The following is a 23,484-nucleotide window of genomic DNA, read 5'->3' as shown; positions in this document are numbered from 1 at the left end:
CAGAACTTTCTTGGAGTCTTGTATTCATCAAGCATCGTCCGGGCCATCTCAATAAGTGTTCTATTCTTGCATTCCACGACGCCATTCTGCTGCAGCGTGTACGAAGCTGAGAATTCATGTGTGATGCCCAAATTATCAAGATAAGTATCTAGGCTAGTGTTCTTGAATTCAGTGCCATTGTCACTTCTGATGTGCTTGATCTTGATGCCATAGTTGTTCATGGCTTGAATGGTGAAGCGTCTGAAGACATCCTGCACTTTGTAGAGGATTATGTGCACCCTAGTATATCTTGAATAATCATCAACAATGATAAAGCCATAGAGACAAGCAGTAGTAGTAAGAGTTGTGGTCCTGCTGAGAAATCTACCACGTACAAATCATCTTTCCGATACCCTTCAAAGACTAGAGACTTGTCAGATTCCATTAGAACAAGGCAACAATATTTTCCAAACATCACAATCATGTTCAAATCGCAAAGCATTGAGACAGACATTAAGTTGAAACCAAGGGATTCAACAAGCATGACTTTATCCATGTGTTGATCCCTTGAGATTGCAACTCTACCTAGACCCAATACCTTGCTTTTACCAGTGTCAGCAAATGTGATGTGACTTTTGTCAGATGGACGTAAGGTTGAGTCCATGAGAAGACTTCTCTTTCCAGTCATGTGATTAGTACACCCACTATCAATAATCCATTCCGAAGCAGCTGGTGTCGTACCCTACAGTGCAGTTAGGGGGATAGGCTTCACGAAGAGAATTGTGAAGCATAAACATTTGACGAGCAAGTGGATTATGAAAGCTTAGGTCGAGGTTAGGACTGATAGGGCAAGTAGCAAGCGACTCAGGAACAAAATACATAATAAGACCATTTGGGCATTTGATTTTGCGCCCTACAAGATGTTTAAGGTCCCCAACAATAGCTTCAGACGATTTTGGTATTCGGCTGGAGACCTTTCCCTACAAAAGAGAGTTAAGCTTTCTTAGCAACCCACATCTTCAAGGGTGGCTTCGAAGCAATGAGTCTAAGTGCAGCATCTGAGAACTTTGGCTTTGGAGCCCTAGCAAAAAGTCTTGCAGGTGGACAATAGTACTCATAAGAATAAGTAGAATAGTTCTTGGTCTTATGAACATGGCGGTTTGATAAAACGCGCTCATATTCATAGGCCTGAGTATGGCTTCCCTGCAAAACATTTGCATTAGTGCGACTCAGGTGAGTCCTTTGTCTGTATGAAGCCTTTGGACCATATGAAGCCTATGGTCTGGGGTTTGTCTTCTTCACTTGTGGTGTCATGACAACATTCACAGGAAGATTCTCCAACAACCTTTTCGGCACCCAGACTTTCCTCATAGGTGGCCCATTCCTGCAGTTAGTACCAATTGAAAGTGCTAGTGATCGACTAGAGGGGGGGTGAATAGGCGATTTTTATGAAAGTCTTCAAAACATGGAAGTTTCGAAGACAAACGATAGAAATAAACCTATTTCCATGCAGCAGAAGGTAGACTACACTAAGCAAGCCATAGTCAAGTATTCAATGAAGTGAAAGCACAATGACTAATAGCAGCTAGGCAGTATAGATCAGGTAGGAAGATAGTGTGAAGCCAATCAGAACAAGCAGTCACTCAGTGGAGACAAAAGATAATGCAATCATACAATGACTTCACCAGGGCCAACAGTAAGTAAAGGAAAGGGAAGGATGAAACCAGTGACTCGTTGAAGACAATGATTTGTTGGACCAGTTCCTGTTGCTGTGACAACTATATGTCTGGTTAGGGAGGCTAAGATTCAACTCAGAAGACCACATCTTCACCTCATTCCCCTTGAGCTAAGGACACTCAGTCCTCGCCCAATCACTCTGGTAAGTCTTCAAGGTAGACTTCCAAACCTTCACAGACTTCGTTCACCGGCGATCCACAATGACTCTTGGATGCTCAGAACGCGACGCCTAACCAGCTGGAGGATTCATAGTCCTCAAGTGTAATAAGTCTTCAGATCACACAGACAGGAAGACTTAAGTGATGCCTAACACTCTTTGGTTCTGGGTGTTTAGGGCTTTATCCTCGCAAGGAATTCTCTCTCAAAGGCTTCGAGGTGGGTTGCTCTCAAACGACAAAAGTCGTGCACTAACTCTGAGCGGCCAACTGTTTATGGTTGTAGGGCGTGGGCTATTTATAGCCACTAGGCAACCCGACCTGATTTGTTCGAAATGACCCTGGGTCACTAAGGAACTGACACGTGTTCCAATGGTCAGATTTCAAACACACACGCCAACTTTACTTGGGCTACAAGCAAAGCTGACTTATCCAACTCTGAATAAGATTTCCTCTCATAGTCTTCACTCGAAGACATAGGATTTTGGTTAAGCATCACTTCAGTCATTCTGACTGGTTCTCTTGGACCCCACTTAATAGTATGGTAGTTCCTATGACTCATCAAAGAAAAACAAAGAACAACGAAACTGCTAAGTCTTCGCGCTCCATAGTCTTCACGCGATGTCTTCTCTTGTCATAGTCTTCAATGTGAATGTCTTCACATACCACCTTTGACTTCAATGTCTTCATACATTTTTAGGGGTCATCTCTGGTAGGAAAACCAAATCAATGAGGGACTTCTACCTGTGTTATCCTGCAATTCTCACAAACACATTAGTCCCTCAACCAGGTTTGTCGTCAATACTCCAAAACCAACTAGGAGTGGCACTCGATGCACTTATATGCCCTATACGTAGCTTACAAGCATATTTTGCGAGATTATGAGCCTCGAAGTTGAAGTTCCTACGCTCATGAACAAAAGAGCAAGAGCTAAAATTGTTACAATGACTCAGTATTTCATGCACAATGGATGCATTTGGGCCTCCGGTGCCCATGTTGATGTCATTAATCACCTCCTGGGAGTCCGAAGCCACATAGATGTTTTCTACCCCAAGGTCGTCGGCGAGTGCTAGGTCCTCCCGACAAGCATATGTCTCCAGAAGAAGAGGATCCCGCGTGTGGTGATAAACCACCGCCGACATTCCCAAGTAGACACCGTCCTGGTCCCGGCATAGAACTGCCACTGCTCCTCCTCTGCTTCGCCTTGCCAATGCCCCATCTACATTGATCTTAATGCAGCCCGCCGGCGGTCAAAGCCACCGCAATGGCCTTTCTTGGCCAGGTGATGTAGGCACTGGATGATGCTCCTGTGCAGTAATGAGGCCAAGATCGCTGATGTAGTTGTTGACAAAGTTGACCGTTTGTTGTGGGCTTTAGAAGATTGATTCATATATAGCCTTCCGACGAGCATACCAGATCGACCATAGAGTGATGACCATACGTGTGAAGTTGACACGGTCCATCGACTCGTGTAGCTGAAATAGCCAGATCCTCGCATCAGCTTCCTCGTTCTCGGTCATGCTGGATACGATGGTGTCTTCAGTTAAAGCCCACACACACCTCGACATAGTGCAGGCGACAAAAGCATGTCTCCATGAATCCTCGCATCCACACAGCGGACAAGCATCTCGGGTAGACATGTTCCTCCGGTTCAAAATATCATTAGTTGGCAGTGAATGGTGTGCCAACCTCCATAAGAAGATTCTTATCTTTGAGGCACTACTAGGAAAAGACCTACTAATGGCGCACCAGTTTTGCCTACTAATGGCGCATCACTGGTGCGCCATTACTAGCACGCCACTAGTAATTTTTACTAATGGCGCACCACTGGTGCGCCATTAGTATCTGGTATACTAATGGCGCACCACCAAGTGCACCATTAGTATATAACACCATGCGCCATTAGTGTGCCTCCCAGGGGCCATATTTAACCATGTGCTTTGGCACACTAATGGCACACTGCGGATAGATGCGCCATTAGTATACTTGGCATACTAATGGCGCACTCTGTCTTGATGCACCATTAGTATCCTTTGGCATACTAATGGCGCACTCTGTCTTGATGCGCCATTAGTATCCTTTGGCATACTAATGATGCACCTTGTGGTGATGCGCCATTAGTATGAATTATTTGTTTTTTTACTTTTCTGATTTTTGCACAGGTTACAAAATATATTATTTGACAGAATATAGACAGTAGCACACAGCAACAGCAGATTCATCGAATACAATAGAAGATTAGTCTCCGAATACAATTCATCATATTAGTCTCCAAATTCAAAAGACCGAACAAAGATAAAACATTACAAGTCTTGAGACCGCGAGTATCGAGTTTGTCTTCACATTACAAGTCGATATCAATCATCTAAACTACCATCACATAGAAGAGAGCTGCGGTCATCACGATGAGCATCATCGCGATCAAACTGGTCTTCATCCGGTTCCTCCAATGCTCCATCCTCTCTCCCGCTAGATAGCGGGCGTATCTAGATTCGGCCTCCGCCCTAGTGGTGTACCCTTTGTAACTGTTACCGCTGAAACGGTAAACCTGTCTCCGACACTCCTCCCAGTCGTCGTAGACTCCGGGAACCTTACCCTTGTACACGACATATGATGGCATCTCTATGCGCAAGCCAAACAACAAACAATACATACATAAGCAATATATAAGTATGCAACAAAAGGATCGGAAGAGAAAAGCAAGGCATTAATAGCACGATTCATGGTCCTACTAATAAATAGCATCGATTACATCTAAGTTGAACGACTGTCCAAACCAAAGAGACATACAATTCATTAAAGTTTAATTACAACATGAGCCAATCAATGTTTCAGAACTACACATCACTACTTTCGACTCGACTCATGGACAAGAGTGTGGATGAAGCCGCAGTCTGTCGTGATGGTCATGAAATCGCGGGCGTTGTCAGCCTGCATTTGTAGCATTCCGTCTATCTCAATGTTGGACGGTTGATATCTGAGGAAGAACTGCCCCGAGGTATGAAGGACATCTTGATGGATGATGTCCGCAAACTCCGACTGGATGCGAAAGAATTCTTGTCTGATGTCCGTGTCCTGGATTGCCGACAAGCTCGCGGCCCAATCTTTGAGATTATTTGGTAGCAGAAAGTGATGATGGTCCCTTACGATCGCCCGCATGTGATGGAGGGCGTAGTAGGCATCCTTCTGACCGCCAGGCGGCTGCTTGACGCAGCAGAACGTCGTAGTGTGGGCGAACACGTGCTTGCCGTACTTACGAACTGCCCTGATGAAGGTGCCTCCAGATTTGGCATAGCCAGGGAGAACATCATCAAGAACTTTCTTGATATTTGCGTAGTCTATCTTGGAGTTACGGTTCGGGTCGAAATACGTGGCCATGGAATATTTCGGGCTTAAGAGGATGAGTGTGCAATGTGTGTCACTTCACAGAACACGGAATGTTAGAAAAAAAGAATGATCGAAATCTAAGAAATCATATGTTACGGGGCGGTTAAGGGATGACTTACTCGGGAAAATAAGCCACAAGGAAGTTATCCTTATTTGGGTTTGCCAGAATGACGTCTTCGAGGTGTGAACTCGCGACTTGGCGGTCCCCAGCGCTGCTCAAGAGCTTGGCACGCATGTAGAAGGGGTCGACGATCACGATGTCCGGGGTCTTGTCTCTAATGATCCGCATCTCCATACTCAGCGAAAACAGCCGAACGAAGGTGTAGTGCAGCGGATGAAGGTTGAACATAGCAAAGATGTCATCAAACCGCAGGACGACCGTACCCCCGATGGCGCCATCCACAAAGCCCTTGCCCTCTGGCACCTTGGCCACGAAAACCGGGTATGCCACATCACTCTCTCTGAGACGCCGCTTCTCCAAAGAAAGAACACTGTCGTGCAGACTCCGCATAGCACCGGTTGTAGCATTGAGCATATTTGTCGGTAGCATTGCTATACCCGCCACATGCACCCTCCTCGAGATATCCTTAGGTGAAGGTGGCCCGTCCTGAGCACGGATCGTACTCGGTGCCGGCTGGCTCGCACCGGCGCCCTTTTTAGTCGGCCGTTTCCGGCCCTTCTTCTTGATCTGCTGTAACGGGACCGAGTTCTTCTCACAGACCGCCTTCTTGAGCGTGTTGGGGCTGATAATATTTGGCACCTCCGCTATCTGAGGCTCGGTGAAGGCGGCAGCTGGAGGCGTCTCCTGAGAACTGAACGCCAGACGACGCCTGTTGCAATTGGGTTTCTCCGCCGTACCAGCTAGATCGCGGTCGTCTTGTTTGGGTTCTTGAGAAGGAGGCCCATAGAACTCGTCACCGTACCCATGTTCGGCAAAGTACTTATCGACGTTGGTAAATGTACCATCGTCGTTGTCGTCATCGTCCAGATCCTGTGCCATATGCATGTCCGGATCCTGTGCCATAGGGATGTCCGGCATGTCCGGTAGCGTTGCGGCATTCTTGCCATGGCTTGGCGCCGGCATGACTGGCGGTCTTGTCTGTGGGGTGGTGTCCCCCGCCCCCAAATGAATCTGGCTCTTTGGCCAAAGCAGGGGCCAGCTTACGCAGGCGCTGAGGGTCATCTCATCTTCTTCATCGGCCCCAGCGGGTCGAATCGGAGGTAACATCTCGTCGCAGCCTGGCAGCACCCGAACCACTTCAACCCTATACATTGTGGGTTGCATCGGATTACCGTGGAACACGGGGTTGCCCAGTTGAACGATTCTGCCCTTGGCGACATCGACCAACTCGCCGCCCACGAAGTGCAGGAGAGTGCAAGGAACGTCGGCGGCGCCCTACGAAAACATGTAGGGCCTCAGGGATGCCCAGTCAAAGGCAAGGAGATGAAGTCCTCGGCCAAGAGGCTTAGCTACCATGATGCCGTCGAGCTCGGCTAATGTCGAGGCACCGCCAACGGCGGGCGTGCAACTGACGGAGGGGCCGCTTGCTGGCGAGGTGCCGGCCGGGTACACCCAGGTGCATTAATCTCCAATGTCGGCGTCGGAGACACCAATACCGCCGCCGCCGGAGACACCAATGGCACCGCCGCCGTAGACACCAATACCGCCGCCGTCGGAGACACCAATGGCGCCGCCTGCGCGTTGTGCGAGTTGCAGGCCGTGAAGCTGGGAATCGGGGGTGGCCCCTGTTGGCCACCCGCAATCCATGTCGTTATCCCATGAATCAAGGTAGGCATAATGCCGGTGAGCGTCGATCCCAGTTGTTGTTGCACTTGCTCTTGGACCATCTCCGGAATCCGCGCCACTTGCGCCTTGAGTGCTTCAACCTCGCGCGACTGGCTTTCCGAGCTGGTCTTTTTCTCCTTTCGCCCACCAGCGGTATAGTATGACGACCATTTTGTGGACAAGCCTTTGCCGGCCACACGACCAGCTGACGTTGGCTTACTGAGCTTATCCTTGTTTTTCATTACGTTCAACGCCCTATTCAAAGGGGTGTCGAAAGGGGAGCTCTGAGACGACCCCGCGCTAATGCTTTCTTTGTCCTGCGGAAGGAACGTGAACCATTTAGAAATATTGGGGATTAATTAGAATGCAACCATATGGAGCTAATTACGTGGGGGTGTATTCCTTACCAGAACAAGCTCAAGCTCCTTGGTCTTCGGATCCGTGGTAAGCTCCTTTGTTACCGGGTCCTCCTTGTACCGGGCCCTGAGAAAGTTCCTGGTCTGCTTGTCACTGTATTTCTCAAAGCGGGGCGGTAGGCCTTGCTCGGCACGCTCCGCGTCCTCCTTGTCCCATACAGGCTCCGCCACTCTATAACCGTCGGGACCGAGTTGGTGGACCCCTATGTTCAACGGCCGCATTTCTTTCCCCCACTTACTTGATTCGGAGGTTGCGGGGCTCTCGCACTTGATCTTGAACTCCTTGTAGTCATCTTCGCTCATCAAAGGATATTTCGCCTTGATCTTCTCATAACTATCACCTTTGTCAATCATTGCCTTCACCGTGCTTTTCCAAGTAGACAGGGTCGTGCTCATCGTCGTGAGGGCGGCACCGTTCACTTTATTACGCGAGAGGCGTGTGTTTGCGAACTCAGCGGGGAACTTGTATCGTTCGTGGAGCTTCGTGAAGAGGAGGCTGCGCAAATTCCCTCGGTCCTTATGCCTTAGGTTCTCGGTGTTGATCGAGGCGGTGCTCCGAAGAATGCAGCCGAGCTGAATCGAGTACCCCTTGACTACGTGTTTGGGCGCCGTCGGATGCCCGTAGGAGTTCACTTCAGTAAATTCCTCCGTGATGGTGCCGAGCACGTTCGGGCGCCGGTCCTTCCGTTGCCTCTTCAGTTGGCTGCCATCTGTGCATGCGCCGCCATCATCAGTGGTGGCATCCGCGGCGCCATCATCAGTGGTGTCATCCCCGACGCCACTAGGGGTTGTGTAGTCAGGATCGGTGTCTTCCGCGGCGTCCTCATAGCGGTGAGGTTCTTCCTCCAACTCCTGGGACAGCTCCCAGAATTGCTTGCCGCCCGAACCGCCGGCCTCATCGTTGTGGGCCATGTTTTGCTCTAAATAGGAAAAAAGTTTGGTCAAAAAGTTGGTTATTGTCAAGGAACAAGATCATGGTCTCATCATTTAGGGTTTGTCGACACCGAGGCATCCTAAAAGCTAAGCTTTTATCATTTAGGGTTTGTCGACGCCGAGGCACCCTAAAAGCCTAAGCGTACATCATTTAGGTTCTCATCGACACCGAGGCACCCTAAAATCCAAGGTTTCATCATTTAGGGTTTGTCAACGCCGAGGCACCCTAAATGCTAAGTTTTCATCATTTAGGGTTTATCGATGCCGAGGCACCCTAGGTTGGGCCTAATCACTTAGCACTAATCAGTTGGCTCTATTGCCACCTATGTTGGGTTTATCATCTAGGGTTTATCGATGCTGAGGAGAATTTCTAAGTTGGGCCTAATCACTTGGCTCTATTGCCACCTATGGTTTAATGCAGCAAGAATAAAGGGGCAGTTGATCCTACTTAATTAAGTACTAAGATACCCCGGCCCATGCATTAGTAGCAAGTACCTCATATGTCCGATTTTTAGCAAAGTCATGCTAAAATTCACGGAAAATTTCAGCATGACCTTTGCTGAAAATAGGACATATGGAGTATCCTAATTTGCCGGAACGGAAGTTAATCGACATTCCGGCAAACTCAAGGGCCTCTCGGGGTACCGGCAAAATCATCACGACACGAAAGGCCTCTCAAGGGCCTCAAGCAACAGCGGCGTCTCCCAGGACCCCATTTTTTTTGCTAAATTTCTTTCAGCAACAATTAGAGCAGAAAATTCAGCATATTTCTATACAATTTTTTTGTACACATAAGATAGAAATGTAGTGCTGAAAGTTTAATGCTTACAAAAGACTTGCTGAAATAGTGAAAAATATGGAGTCACCAAGCTGGCTAAGAAACTCCCAAAGTCCACTAGCAAATCCAAGATCTAATCATGTTACACACATCATAACAATTTAAGATAATTAGGATAAGGATAGTAGGAAATGAAAAAGAAAGAGCTCAAAAAACAATCACAACAGAAAAATAATAAAAACCTAGTCCTAGAAGAAAATAAATCCTAAAAGAAAAGAAATCTTAAATAATAAAAAGTTTGCATCTGAGCCACCCTTCCAATCCAACATAGAGAAACGAGCTAGTCAGGACAACATACAAATGTGCGGATTTCATCTCTTTAGAAACTACAAAAGCAGTCTTGTAATCTCCGACTTCAGTGTTTCTGGTCAATAGTTCAATATATTTTTATACAATATATGACCCACTGTCCATAAAAAATGTTAATGTCCATCAAAACAACTCAATAAATGTGTTCCCAAAGATCACAAAAATGCACTGCAACTCTTTTTGAAACATACACTGATAAGATGAAAGTTTCCCTTCCGGATTATCTTGACACTTTACTTTAAACACTTCTTTACATGCAGCATTTGTCATAACTACTGGAACAGAGATATACATAGCTGGTTCTTTATATACAGTCAGACTAAATAAAAATCTGGCTACTGAATGAACAGGAGGATAGTGAGCCCAATTTGTTAGTCCATTATCAAAGCATATGACACCAAAAGCAGGATAAGTTAAGCTCCAGAATTCTAGTTTCCATGATTACTGCTTGATTGCATGAAGAAATAATTCAAAAAAATAATACAATGCGTAAATTGGATCCCGTGTTACTAATTAAGACTGGTTTCGTCACTGATCAATATCCTGCAGTCCCCGTTTCGAAAAAAATTAAACCATTTCAAAAAAAAATCCTGCGGTCCTACTCCAAACCTTACTATGAGAACAAAACCTCAGTATCCCTCTAGGATGTGAAGATTAGCACTCCCGACTGCCCTATAGCTCAATCACATAACGATGTGACTGCTACCAAATATATTAAACTGAAAAAATATGAACATGTCTATTCCTAATTGATTGAATTGGAATAACATCTGATTCAGTAGTAAGTAGAACACAGCAAGCCATGTCCAATTTCACAGGGACATACAAAGAACAATGAGACCAAGACATGAAACCACTAATCTAAAATGTATTTGCAGGGCATCTATTTGGTTGATTATTCAAGATAATTAAAACAATCCCTACCAGAGCACTGACAGATTTGCATCTAATAAACAATCCCTAGCAGAAGATAATCACAGAATCCCTAGCACGAGCTACCCCATTTCCTTCACCACTACGTACTGGGGTCGGGTCGGGTCGGGTGGCAGCTAGACCTAGACCTAGACCTAGCTACCAGATGGAAGGGAAGAATTGTAGAGCAACCTTGGGGTGGGCGGGGAAAGGAGAAGCGGAGGGAGGGAGCACCTTGGTTGGGGCGGAGCGGCGAGGGCGACGGGGCGACGGAGCGGCGAGGGCGACGGGGCGACGGAGCGGCGAGGGCGACGGAGCGGCGAGGGCGACGGGGCCACGGAGCGGCCAGGGTGACGGGGCGACGGAGCGGCCAGGGCGACGGGGCGACGGAGCGGCGAAGGCGAAGGACGGGAGGATGAGGCGCGGCGGACGGCGGCGGTCGAAACCCTAGGTGGTCGCTCGCTCGCTTCTGGGGTTGGGTTGGGGGTTGGGTTGGGGTTGGCGAGGGAGAGAGGGTCGAAGGGGATCTGGCGAGGGAGAGGGAGATAGCTAGGGGGAAGCTTACTAATGGCGCACCACACTTCGGTGCGCCATTAGAAATCTTTTTTTTAGATAGCAATGGCGCACCCGCAGCGGTGCGCCATTAGAAATCTTTTTTTTAGATAGCAATGGCGCACCCCGCAGCGGTGCGCCATTAGAAATCTTTTTTTTAGATAGCAATGGCGCACCTCGCAGCGGTGCGCCATTAGAATTTTTTTATTACAGTTCGAGCACAGGTTATATTGCACCTAACCCAATCCACATCAAAACCTGCCCACTAGTTCGACTGGTCAGCACGCAACACACACACCAGGAGCTCCTGGGATCGATTCCCAGGCTCCGCAATAATTTTTTTTGCATTTTAAATGCTGTTTGATATTTATTTGTGTTTAAATATGTTCAAACTTGTTTAAATCATAACAGTAATATTTTTTATAAAAACAGTAATAATTTTTTAAAAAATATATTCAAATTTGTTACTTGAAAATATCATCGGCGGCGGCGGTGGAGCGGGGGAGGGTTGCGGGGGGTGCCCGTTGGCGGCGGTGGAGCGGGGGAGGGTGCGGGGGGCCGGGTGCTCGTCGGCGGCTGGAGGGGGATCGAGATCGAGTGTCCTCATGAATTCAAAAAGTGCCCGTGAAATTTAAAAATATTCATGATATCAAAAAGTGCCCATGAAATACAATCAAGAAATGAAGACTATGATTTAAATACAATCGATCTTAGCTAGCTATCTGTTCACAATCTTCTTGCCCTTCTTTTTCGCAAATGGAGTTCTTCTGTGGAACGGACGTCCTTTAGGTAGGGTGGTCCTGCTTCTTCTTGTGGTGTGTGCTGCTACTTCATTGTCGTCATCATGTTCGATCTTCGGGTCGCCGTACTTGTCGAAGTCTTGCTCATTGGCTACTCCATCCATTCCGATGATCTTCCTTTTGCCTCTCCTCACGACAACACGACTGGGCTTTGACGGGTCAGTAATGAAGAAGCATTGGTCCACTTGGGAAGCCAGTACCCATGGCTCATTTTTCGCGGTGACGTTTGCACCCGCGGTCTTGGATTTGGCTTCGGATATAACCATGGTGGTGAAATACCGGTCTTCTTTTAGGACGCTCTTGGCCCATCTAACACGGAACATCGGGACCTTCTCTCTAGTGTAGCTCAGCTCCTAGATCTCCTCGATCCTTCCGTAGTATCTGTCCTTGTCGTTACCGGTGTAGGATTCCATCATTACCCCGGAGTTCTGATAACCATCGCTCTTCATGTCCTTGTTCTCGGTGTAGAATGTGTAGCCGTTGATATCGTACGCCTCATAGGTCATCAGGTTGTGCTCGGCGCCCTGTGACAAGGTGAATATGAGTTGTTCTTCCGCGGAAGAATCCTCATGTAAAGGGTACGACAGAAGCTTCTGCTTGAACCAACGCGTGAAACATGAGTTGTGCTCTTTGATTATACCTCCGTCCGTCCTCTGTTGGCCTCGGTCATTGTACGTCTTCTCAATAAAGGTTTTGTGCTCTACCACCCAAGGATCGACCACGTCTATGTGTTGTAGTGCGACTAGGTTTGCTCTTTCAAAGTCGGCGAGTCGACCCTCGAAGTCGACATGCATTTCGCGGCGACCCTCATAGTGACCCCATCCAGCGAGCCTGCCAAGGTGCCTGTTGACGGGCAGACCAACGGGGTTCTTGATGCCTAGATAATTCGTGCAGTAGGAGATGCACTCTTCGGCCAGAAAGCCCCTGGCTATACTTCCCTCTGGACGTGACATGTTGCGAACGTATCCTTTGATGACACCATTCATCCTTTCGAACGACATCATGCTGTGCAGGAACGTCGGCCCGAGTTGGATGATATCCTCCACGATATGGACCAGCAGATGCACCATAACGTCGAAGAATGCGGGCGGGAAGTACATCTCAAGCTCGCATAGTATCACCACGATCTCTTCCTGTAGCCTTCTGAGTTGCCTCACGCCAATCGACTTCCGAGAGATGACGTCGAAAAAGTTGCATAGGCCAAATAGCGTTTCACGGACGTGCGCGTCCATGATCCCACGGATTGCAACTGGAAGTATCTGCGTCATCAGCACGTGACAGTCGTGAGACTTCATCCCGCTGAACTTCTGCTTCGCTGGGTCTAGGTATCTGCTTATCTTCCCCGCGTAACCGTAAGGAAGTTTTACTCCTACGAGGCAGGTGAAAAACTGCTCGATCTCCTCCTGACTTAGAGTGAAGCACGCGGGAGGGTAGTCACTTCCGGTCTTCTTGGCCTTTTTGCCTTTGCGACGAGTTCCTGTGTCCTGCTTCGCCTGATCATCATCATCATCATTAGCGTGAAGCTCCTTCCTGATGCCCATTGATTTCAAGTCTGCCCTTGCTTTCGGCCCATCTTTGGTCCTCTCTGGCATGTTGAGCAGGGTACCAAGCAGACTCTCGCACACGTTCTTCGTGATATGCATGGCATCAAGGCTGTGAGGCACACGGTGGATCTTCCAATACGGCAAGTCCCAGAAAACAGACGTCGTTTTCCATACCTTCAGCAGCGGCTCTGGCGCCTTTCGCTTCTTTCCCGGCTCTGGCGCCTTTTGCTTCTTTCCCGGCAGTGGACAATCTTTCCAATTTTTCAACAGCTCGTCTATTTCCTCGCCGCTCCTCGTACGCGGGCGTTTTCGGGGTTCGGTTTCACCATCGAACAGATCCTTGCATTTCCTCCACGGGTCATCGTCTCGAAGCCACCTTCGATGTCCCATGAACACGGTTTTCGAAGATCCGGGATCTCTATCTAGCTGGTGATACGTTGTGTCATCCATGCACCTTACGCATCCAGAAAATCCGTGGACTACCTGCCCCGCGAGATATCCGTAACCGAGATAGTCGTGCACCGTCGTGAGCAGTGCGGCTCTCATAGGGAAATATTCTTTCTCTGCGGCGTCCCACGTATTGGTTAGCATTTTCCACAGCGTGTCTAGCTCCTCTTTCAGCAACCCCAGATACAGATTGATGTCGTTCCCTGGTTGTTTCGGCCCTTCAATTAGCATACTCATGCGAATGTACTTCCTCTTCATGCACAACCAGGGGGGAAGGTTGTACATCCACACAAACACAGGCCACGTGCTATGTGTGCTTCTTTGGCTACCAAACAAATTGACTCCATCGGTGCTCGCGCCCAGCACGATGTTCCTTGGATCCTTCCCAAATTCTGGGTATTCGAAGTTCAACGCTTGCCACTGGCTGCATCTTGTCTTTTTTATTTATCTCCGGATCATTTCCGTCATCTTCCCGCTTCTTCTCCTCCCTATCCGCGTGCCAACGCAGGAGCTTTGCTACCTTAGGGTTCGCGAAATACCGCTGCAGACGAGGAGTGATCGGAAAGTACCACACCGATTTTCGAGGAGCTTTCTTCCTCTTCTTGTATCGAGTGACGCCGCACACCGGACATATGGTAGACTCTGCGTGCTCGTCCCGATAAATGATGCAATTGTTCATGCACACACGGTATTTCACGTGCGGTAAATCCAGAGGACACACGATTTTCTTCGCCTCCTCGAAACTGGTCGGGCACTTGTTCCCCTTGGGAAGACGTTCGTGCCAGAATGACATGTTCTCGTCGAAGCATGCGTCGGTCATTTTGTGTTTTACCTTCATCTCCAGAGCCATGAGCGTTACTTTCAGGCGGGTATCCTCGAGCCTGCATCCTTCATACAATGGAGTAACCGCGTCTATCTCCAGTTGATCCAGCTTGGCTTTCTCTCTGGCGGCAGCTCTTGCGTTATCCGTCTGCTTGAGAAGCAGCTCTTGAATATGAGGGTCCTGCACCCAGCCTCCATCGTCGTCTGCTCCGGCATCTTCATCTTCATGATCATGCCCTTCGTCTTGATCTTCCTCATCATCATGTACGACATCTTCTACATGATGACTGTGTACAGCATCACCGTCGTGATCATGTCCTGGAGATTCTTCGTCTTCTCGCCTGCCCTCGCCGCGGTGGTACTTGTCTTGTTGCCCTTCCTCATTTCTTGCCCGGCCCCCATGGACGACTTCATAGTCATCTTCATCACCTTGCCACCGATAGCCATCCATGAAACCACGCAAGAGCAGGTGGTCCCGCACCTACCCGGAATCCGGGTCCGCAATAAGGCTCTTCAGCTTGCATCTTCGACACGGACATCTTATCTCCGTCTCGTTCTTTTGAAGCATCTCGGCCTTCGCGGAGCTCAAAAACCTATTCACGATGCCTTCGGTCATCGTGCGGACCATGGTCGCCTGCAGGGTAGAGCAAAACGATATTTTAGAACCAAGAAATTTTTTGGCATGACCTTCCCTAAAAATAGGACCAAAAAGAATGTATAGTGCCAAAATTCTCGCCGAAACGGAAATGAATCAACATTCCGGCAAAATATTAGCAACTATCGCATTTCAAATACCGGTACCTGCAAACACAAACATATATGCAACACCACAAACACATGCAACACCACAAACATACATAGATCTAGTTAGGCCACGGAAAGTGCATGTGCACGTTGTTGGAGCGAGCTAGGGAGAAAAAAAGTAGATCTACATCATGAAGATAGCTTTCCCCTTACTTACCTATCAAAAAAAGGTAATTTCACCACTTAATTTTGATGAATCTATGGTGGAAATGAGGTGAGGAGGAGAAGTCAGCCGAAAGCTTGGAGAAGGAGGTGGAGGGAATGAAGTGGGGAAAGTGAGTGGGTAGGTGTGGGGCTGTCCAAAATATCTTGTTGGGGTCCCAGGTTACTAATGGCGCACCACCTGCACATGCGCCATTAGTAACCCTGGTTACTAATAGCGCACCTGCAGGTGATGCTCCATTAGTAGTTTTACAGAAAAGTAAAAATATATATATATATATATACTAATGGCGCACTTTTACAGGATGCGCCATTAGTAGTTTAAACTACTAATGGCGCACGGTGAGGCGGTGCGCCATTAGTAGTTTTGCAAAAAAGAAGAATAAAAAAAATTCAGTACTGGCGCACTCCTTGTCTGGTGCGCCATTACTAGTTAGAACTAGTAATGGCGCACCGGACATAGGATGCGCCATTAGTATGTATGTAAAAAAAATTATCACTAGTGGCGCACCTGTTTTCTGGTGCGCCATTAGCGTCTTCCACACTAATGGCGCATCACCAACTGGTGCGCCATTAGTATATAGTAGTGGCGCATTACTTTCCTGATGCGCCATTAGTGTCAATCCTATCTATAGCCCTTTTCCTAGTAGTGAGGGAACCTTGATTTTCCACGGCATGCTCCATGATTTCTCGTCTCTGTCGAACCTAGATGATCCACCCCATCCTTCCAACCATTCCTCCCTCTGTATTTTTGTTTGTTGCAAGAATTTATACGCCGAGCTTACCGTGAAATTTCTCTTCTTCTCCGGATACCAAGCCCAGAAATCCTCTATGTTGCGTGTGCAAACTGGTATCCTCAAAATAGCTTCGGCGTCGATCGGTAGAAATACCTTTCTGATTACTTCTTTGTTCCAAGATGCTGTAGCCGGTAGCATTAACTCTGAAACATACCTGGGAGGATCGGCCACGAGCGAAGTTATCGGTCGTGGAGTCATCTCTTTTGGTATCTAGTTATCAACCCAAATCTCTGTTGTTTGGCCATTGCCAATCCGGCAAATGATTCCTTGCTTTAACAGATCACGCCCCTCCATGATTGCACGCCAAATCTGTGATGGTTTTGAGCCCATCACTACATCTAAAATTGTTCCCTCCGGGTAATACGCAGCTTTCAAAATCCTTGCACTCAAGCTTGTTGGTTCTTGTAGTAATCTCCAAGCTTGGTGTGCCAACAGGGCCAAGTTAAACAGTTCAAGATCTCTGAAACCGAGGCCTCCCAAATGCTTTGGTCGCGTCATAATATCCCAAGAAACCCATGCAGGCTTTCGTTCTCCTTGTTTGCAGCCCCACCAAAATTTCCGGATAATAGATTTTATGTGATCGCATAAACCTCGTGGCAACTTAAAACAAGACATAGAATAGACCGGGATAGTTTGGGCTACCGATTTGATTAACACATCCTTTCCACAAGCTGAAAGGCACTTGCTCATCCACCCTTTCACCTTGTCCCAGGTATCTGTCACTCGATGATTCATTTGGTACCTAGTTTGAATTAGATATAGATAGACGAACGTGCGTAAGCTAGATTGTTATGCATTGGGCATTTGGGCAAATGGGCCTAGTTTGCTGCCGCTGTCTGTAGGTTATTTTTTTATTGTAGACTTTACGGATGTTATGGGTTGGGTTCGGTCCCTGCACGCACACACTCCGATCGGCTCCCCGTCAAAAAAAGGGGAAAACTCCGACCGGCTTCGCTCCAAAAGAAAAGAAAAACGCACGCCGCCCGGCTTTCCTTCGCCCGCTCGTCTGCCCCTCCGACGCCGGAGCTCCGCGCTCCCACCCGCCGGCCGCTCTCCGCCCCTCTGCAGGTCTTCCACCACCCGTCCCGTCCCTTCCTTACTCTCCTCCGCGAGGCCCCGTCCCCGCCCCGCCTTCTCCTCTCCTCGCCGCCGTCGACTGGACGACCCCAGCTCGCCGCCGTCCGCGAAGGCGACGACCGGCAGCAGCGGCCCGAATCGAGGAGCGAGGGCCCTCTCAGGTGATCTTCCCTCTCTCAAGTGTCGTGCCCCATGCCTCTGGTTAGCTCCCCGATTTGGACGATCTCGCGGTTTGATGCGTGCTGCGATTTATTTGGGGATGGATCTGGGATGATGGATTTACCGTCGCTCGTGCCATGCTAGCAAATCTTATGTAGGCATTTTGGATTCATGTCAAGTGTATGCCAAGTGAATGAACATTAGCCTCATAAGTAGTATATGATTATGCTCATATTCCGTAAGAAATTTAGATTCTCTGGGCAGTTAAAGTTTTTGGCCTTTGGAACGCTTATTCCAAACCATAGGCCCATAGCCCTGTTACTTGTTCCAACTTTGGTAGTTATGTAGTTTGCTTCTGTTTGTGTGGACTATAGCTACATTGGGACGTTCTGTTAGTGGATTAGTGGATGGTTTTGATGTTAGTTATTTCACTTCATTGAGCAGAATGGATGTCATCTATAAGTTGTGAACATCATGTGTAATAGTACTTTTTCATTCCCCGTTTTCCCCTATACTCTGCTACAGTCGCTGTTTATCAATATGCTATCTAATTACCCACATATGCATGCTTCTTTGTGTTAAGAATAATATCTTTTTGATCTATTCGTGAAATATGAAGGTGTTGAGTGGGCCAAATGGCACAGATTCCAAACCTCGATAACGCCGCGCTCAATCTTACTGCCCTGAGGTCTCTTATTCTGATCTTACTCACTTCCTGTGTCTTCCTCTAAATCTTGACTTGTGTTCTTAATCTGTTTTAACCCTGGCATCCAGGGAGCAGTCACAGAAGGAACTTCTCAGCATAATCAAGAGTGTGCGTTTCTCCTCCTGCACTCCCTGTCGCCATCTTATGTACTTTTGTTGACATTGAAGACTTTGCATTCCTTGTGTATCAGATTAGGGGGAAGAAGTGTCTGGTCATTGATCCGAAGCTTGCGGGTACCCTCTCGCTGATCCTGCAGACCTCGGTGCTAAAGGTTTGGTGATAGACTCTGGTTTTGCTGCCAATAAGCGATACATTTCATGTCCCTAACTAATATCTTAATACATAATTTGAACTTTGGGGATGTGCCATGAATATTCCTTCAAATACCTTTCATACATAAACAAAAGAGTAAAGCCACGTTGCAGTTACTTTCTTTATTTCAACTTGGATAGCTCAGACATGTTTTTTTATGTTGATTAGGAATATGGCACGGAGCTGCGGATCCTCTCTGCTGACCCTCTTCAGACGGAATGCCCCAAAGTGGTGTATCTTGTTCGCTCCCAGCTGAACTTCATGAAATTTGTGGCTAATCAAATTAAGAATGACGAATCCAAAGGGCTCCAGAGGGAATACCACCTCTATTCTGTACCACGCCGTATAGTTGCCTGTGAGAAGGTATTTTGGTTTCTGTATATTTTATTTCCATTAATGTACATGCATGTTCTATTATTGTGTTTGGACTTATAATTCTAGTATGGTAGAATAATTTGTGAGACTCATGCGAAATTCAATAATTATAGACCTCATTACAATAAGAGATGACTCAAACACAATCACCATTGTCCTGTATGGATGTCATGTGTGTACTGTGGAATTGAGTGATCTCATACATTACTACTGCACAGAAAGAATGGAATTCCATCTTGTATGGGTGAAATCTGCACTAGCAGATATCATAATTATAGTTATGCTTTATTTGACTAGGTTTTAGAAGTTTGGCAAGACGGAATCAGTCCTTCAGAGTATTCCCATTTCCCGAGTGTATTCCTGTAGTTCTTAGCCCAACAGGTTTATTAGACATGATGCCAATGAATACGACCTTATGTACTAAAATGTTGACATGGCAGGTATTAACTGAACACGTGTTCTTTTCATTGCTGATGATAGGCCTGAAATGTTTTTCCAATCTGAACACCATAAATCTTTGCATTATTTCTTCCCAAATACAGTTTTATCCATACCAGTGACATATACAGTAGTTACCGTAGGATGGAACTTTTGTTACAGATTATTCATATGAATATTTCTTTACAATCTGAATGAGCTTCTCAAGGATTTCAGCTTGCCTGCTGCTTCACTGTTATATAAAGCTGATGCCCTTTTACTTTAGTTCGTGACCCATTGGCTGTGTTGTTTTGACAATTAAAATTGAGAAGCTTTAGCTATGCATTTACACGAAGTCATAATGCTGGCTATGATCTTCTAGCGTCTAAACTAGCGATAACATATTTCAATTTCTCTTGAACTTCGTCACCATTGTTTGGTATTTATAAAGGAGTATCGAATTTGACTAGCCAGAAGAGGATTCAGGAATGCTAACTATCTTTATGTATAGTAAAATTAATAAATTCTAACCTATCTTTTGTAATCTCCCCTGAATTGTCATGTATCTGCAATGCTAATGACCAAGCATCTGATTATGGATGGCACAGACAATTGTAAATCATAACTCAATATAGATTTTTTCCGAGTTGTAATATTCGTTGAGGAATAAATAAATGTTGACAAATTGGCAAATACATCATTCATAGCCCGTACATACTTTTCAGGTGCCAAAAAGTTATACTGTCCTGTTGTTTTGATGATTGGTAGACATTTTCCTTGTTATAGTAGTAATCTTATTAGTTTTTCTTCCCCTTAACTCGCGGATGCCCAAACACATGCTTAGCTATTGTTCTCAGAATTTTGTGAGCTAGGAGCCTAGGACACATGAATCCAGGAATCCACTCCATAAATTTCTCTTTGCACTAAGGCATCTTCAATTTAATTCTCTTTTTTTCTTGCTGACACAGATTCTGGAGGAAGAGAAAGTTCATCAAAAGTTGACAATCGGAGAGTATCCCTTGTATCTAGTTCCTTTGGACGAGGATGTCCTTTCTTTGGAGCTTGACTATTCCTTGCAGGTACAGCTACATAATTGGTGTAGCATGTTTTTCTAACATTTTATTAGTCTCATTGGAGCATTTATGATTTTCAGGAATGCCTTATTGAAGGAGATACAAGTTCTGTCTGGCATGTTGCAAAAGCTATCCATAAGTTAGAGGTATGTATGTATGTCTTCCCTTCCTGTGTTTGGAATGTTTTGTACTTGAAATAGTGATTACTCCATTTGTGATTCATTAGTTTATGGCTGAAATATTGTTATGGATAGACTAAGTTACGATCGACCACTATACTTGACGTTTGCATATTACTTACCAACTCTGCATCTGCAATCTCACAAGTTTTTTGACACAATCTTTCGTTCACCAGAAAGTCTTTCACCCTATTTCAATGTGGGAAACTGGCTTCCATCAAATTCATAAAGTGTTGCTCTTACGCATATAAGGTTTCTTTTCCAGTTTGCCTTCGGGGTTATCCCCAATATTAGAGCCAAGGGTGTAGCATCAACCAAAGCTGCAGAATTGCTGAACCATATGCAACTCGAAGACCCGGTCAGCATGGATAATGTAATGCCATTTGATTTCAACCTTTCATGACTCAGATCTCTAAATTCAGCTGATTGCCTAATTTTTACTTTGTGGTGCTTTTAGATGGGGATTCCAGAGATAGACACCGTTATTTTGCTAGATAGAGAGGTAATTTTCTGTTGTACACTTTGTGATCATTTCTTGCTTTTCTCAGCTTATATGAACCTTTTTACTATTTTTTAAGTGATCAAAGTTTTGTATAAATTATAGTGATCTTAGGTGTGAATGTGTGATATATTTTCTTTTGATGTCTTCTGCTTTTCTGGAATCCATCTTTTATTCATTCAGGTGGATATGGTGACACCAATGTGCTCTCAGCTAACGTATGAAGGTCTATTAGACGAGGTAGGCCATGAAGTTTTTGATACTGGCATTACTTATAAGTCACAAGTGTTTGAACTATTAGCTTTCTCTGTTGAATCTTGATTGATAACATGTGAACGTATGACTCTCCGAGCTAGCATGTTCCTGGCTTTCTAGTATTGCTTTCTCTTAAGTTGGGGTTGATGTGAAACACCACACAGTTTGTGTTCCTTGCCAGTCAAAATAAGACATTTTTATTGCCGCTTCCGTCTTTGTTGTGGCTCCTCCACCAGATCATGCGTGCAGCAGTGTAGGCCTTGTAATGAATTCAACAGTATGTATGTTGTGAACCACAGTACACAACGGGGTAAACACCGCCGGGACGGTGTTCGAATGGAGTCAGCCTGATTGGGGAAGCGATTAGATCATAGGTGGGAGATACATTTGGGAAGGAATAGATTGATTTCTCATTGTTTGGACGGGAATCAGACCTGGCTGCTGGTATATACTAACAAATAACAAACTCAATCTCTATTTGATAACTATCTACTCTATGCATAACTGTGCGATAGCTATCTACACTAGCTGATACATACGGCTGTTGCCATCCACCCTAGTGTCGCAGCCGTCCGGCTGTAGTCCCAAGGTCCACACCTCCCTAATCTCTACCAATGATGTGTAGTAAATTTTAAAAACCATAGAGTTGCAGATGGAAATCACAGGATGCCACCAAAGGCCACCTAAAACTCTGGTTCTAACTTGGTAATGTTTCCTTGAGCCTTCATGTTTACTACCCTAGTTCCAAAATAGATGTCATTTTAAAGTGTATGCAGTCAAACTGCTGTGAATTTGACATTTTAGACTGGCCTTTGTTGGTGGATTTCTGTATCAAATGATTTTTGGAATAATGTGGTCAAAGGTGTATACTGAACTGTATGCCAGAAACATCTACCCTGGATGGAGGGGGTCATACACATTGTTGTCCTAATCGAATGACTGATTTGTCATTTAATATTGGTCTATCCAGATGGCTACTGGAGTTGAGCTGCATGCAGAATGTCGTATCCTGACTGAACTAACTGTGATAATATCTTGCTTTTAAGTAATGTCCACCTTGCTTTGGATTGTTGTCTTGAACAGGAGATGTGAAATGCAGGTAGACAATATCCCTGTTTACTCTTTTACCCTCCTAGTTTGCTAGGTTATGTGCATTGCAATGGTAGCAGTGATCATACTAGTTTTATTGTGTTAGAACGAGCAGGGTGCAATGATATTTTGGTAAATGGTGAACTCGTTAATCTTAGACCAAGTGGAAACGCCTATGCAGCTGCATACTTATACTCGTCTTTGCAGCAGGGTGTTGCTTAAGATTTTAGCTCATTGGCTAGGTCGGTCTCGGTTTTATCAGTATTGTTTGTATGATTCTGGAGTAACATTAACTCAGGTGTATCCGCTGCATGAATGGCAGTGGTGTGATGTTTATTGCCTAAATCAATGCAACCAAAATGAACTGAATTTCTACCATCCTGCCACTGCATTTCCATTACGAATCTAAATTTAAAGTAGCTTTGAATGAATCGTGTGATTATGTTTTATTCGACAGATGTTGGAAATTCATAATGGATCTGTGGAAGTTGACGCCAGCATTATGGGTGCTCAACAAGATGGAAAAAAGGTCAAGGTTCCACTCAATTCAAGGTAAACTATCCTTAGTATGTACTATCTGGAAAACAAACAATGGACATTGTTATAACGATGTGGCGTGTAACAATTTTGTGTGTGCAAGAATTGTTGCTTTGCTGTTTGGAAGCTTCCTCTATATGTGTATATTATTGCCATTGACATCCCACAATATTGGTTTTAATTTTGTAGTGCATTTCTGAAGACTCAGATTTTGCATATGTACAAATACATTTTCGAACCTTCTTAGATTGCAAGTTATGCGTGTGCAATGCTCCTATGTACATAAGCATGCATGGATTTGGAGCTATAAATTTATGTCGCTGATCTCTTTTCAGTGATAAGTTGTACAAGGAGATTCGAGACCTCAACTTGCATGTTGTAGTTCAGGTTCACTCCACTGGCTTTACCTCTTGTATATCTTGTGTG

General features: G+C 45.9%; 1 protein-coding gene across 1 annotated transcript in view; it reads left to right on the top strand.

Moving 5' to 3' along the window:
- Positions 1-17,289: 17,289 nt before the first annotated feature.
- LOC125517003 (vacuolar protein-sorting-associated protein 33 homolog) overlaps positions 17,290-23,484 on the top strand; it is a 15,494-nt gene continuing 9,299 nt past the window's right edge. Inside the window, exons 1-12 of the mRNA XM_048682241.1 lie at positions 17,290-17,618; positions 18,236-18,304; positions 18,391-18,430; positions 18,513-18,593; positions 18,803-18,997; positions 20,395-20,505; positions 20,580-20,645; positions 20,944-21,051; positions 21,136-21,180; positions 21,361-21,417; positions 22,979-23,073; positions 23,394-23,481. Coding sequence (XP_048538198.1) covers positions 18,252-18,304; positions 18,391-18,430; positions 18,513-18,593; positions 18,803-18,997; positions 20,395-20,505; positions 20,580-20,645; positions 20,944-21,051; positions 21,136-21,180; positions 21,361-21,417; positions 22,979-23,073; positions 23,394-23,481 — 939 coding nt within the window. The 5' untranslated portion in view covers positions 17,290-17,618; positions 18,236-18,251. The remainder of the gene's footprint in view (positions 17,619-18,235; positions 18,305-18,390; positions 18,431-18,512; positions 18,594-18,802; positions 18,998-20,394; positions 20,506-20,579; positions 20,646-20,943; positions 21,052-21,135; positions 21,181-21,360; positions 21,418-22,978; positions 23,074-23,393; positions 23,482-23,484) is intronic.

The sequence above is a fragment of the Triticum urartu genome, chromosome 6 (assembly GCF_003073215.2).
Source record: "Triticum urartu cultivar G1812 chromosome 6, Tu2.1, whole genome shotgun sequence".
Lineage (NCBI taxonomy): Eukaryota > Viridiplantae > Streptophyta > Magnoliopsida > Poales > Poaceae > Triticum > Triticum urartu.
This window is presented reverse-complemented; position numbering and strand designations above follow the sequence as displayed.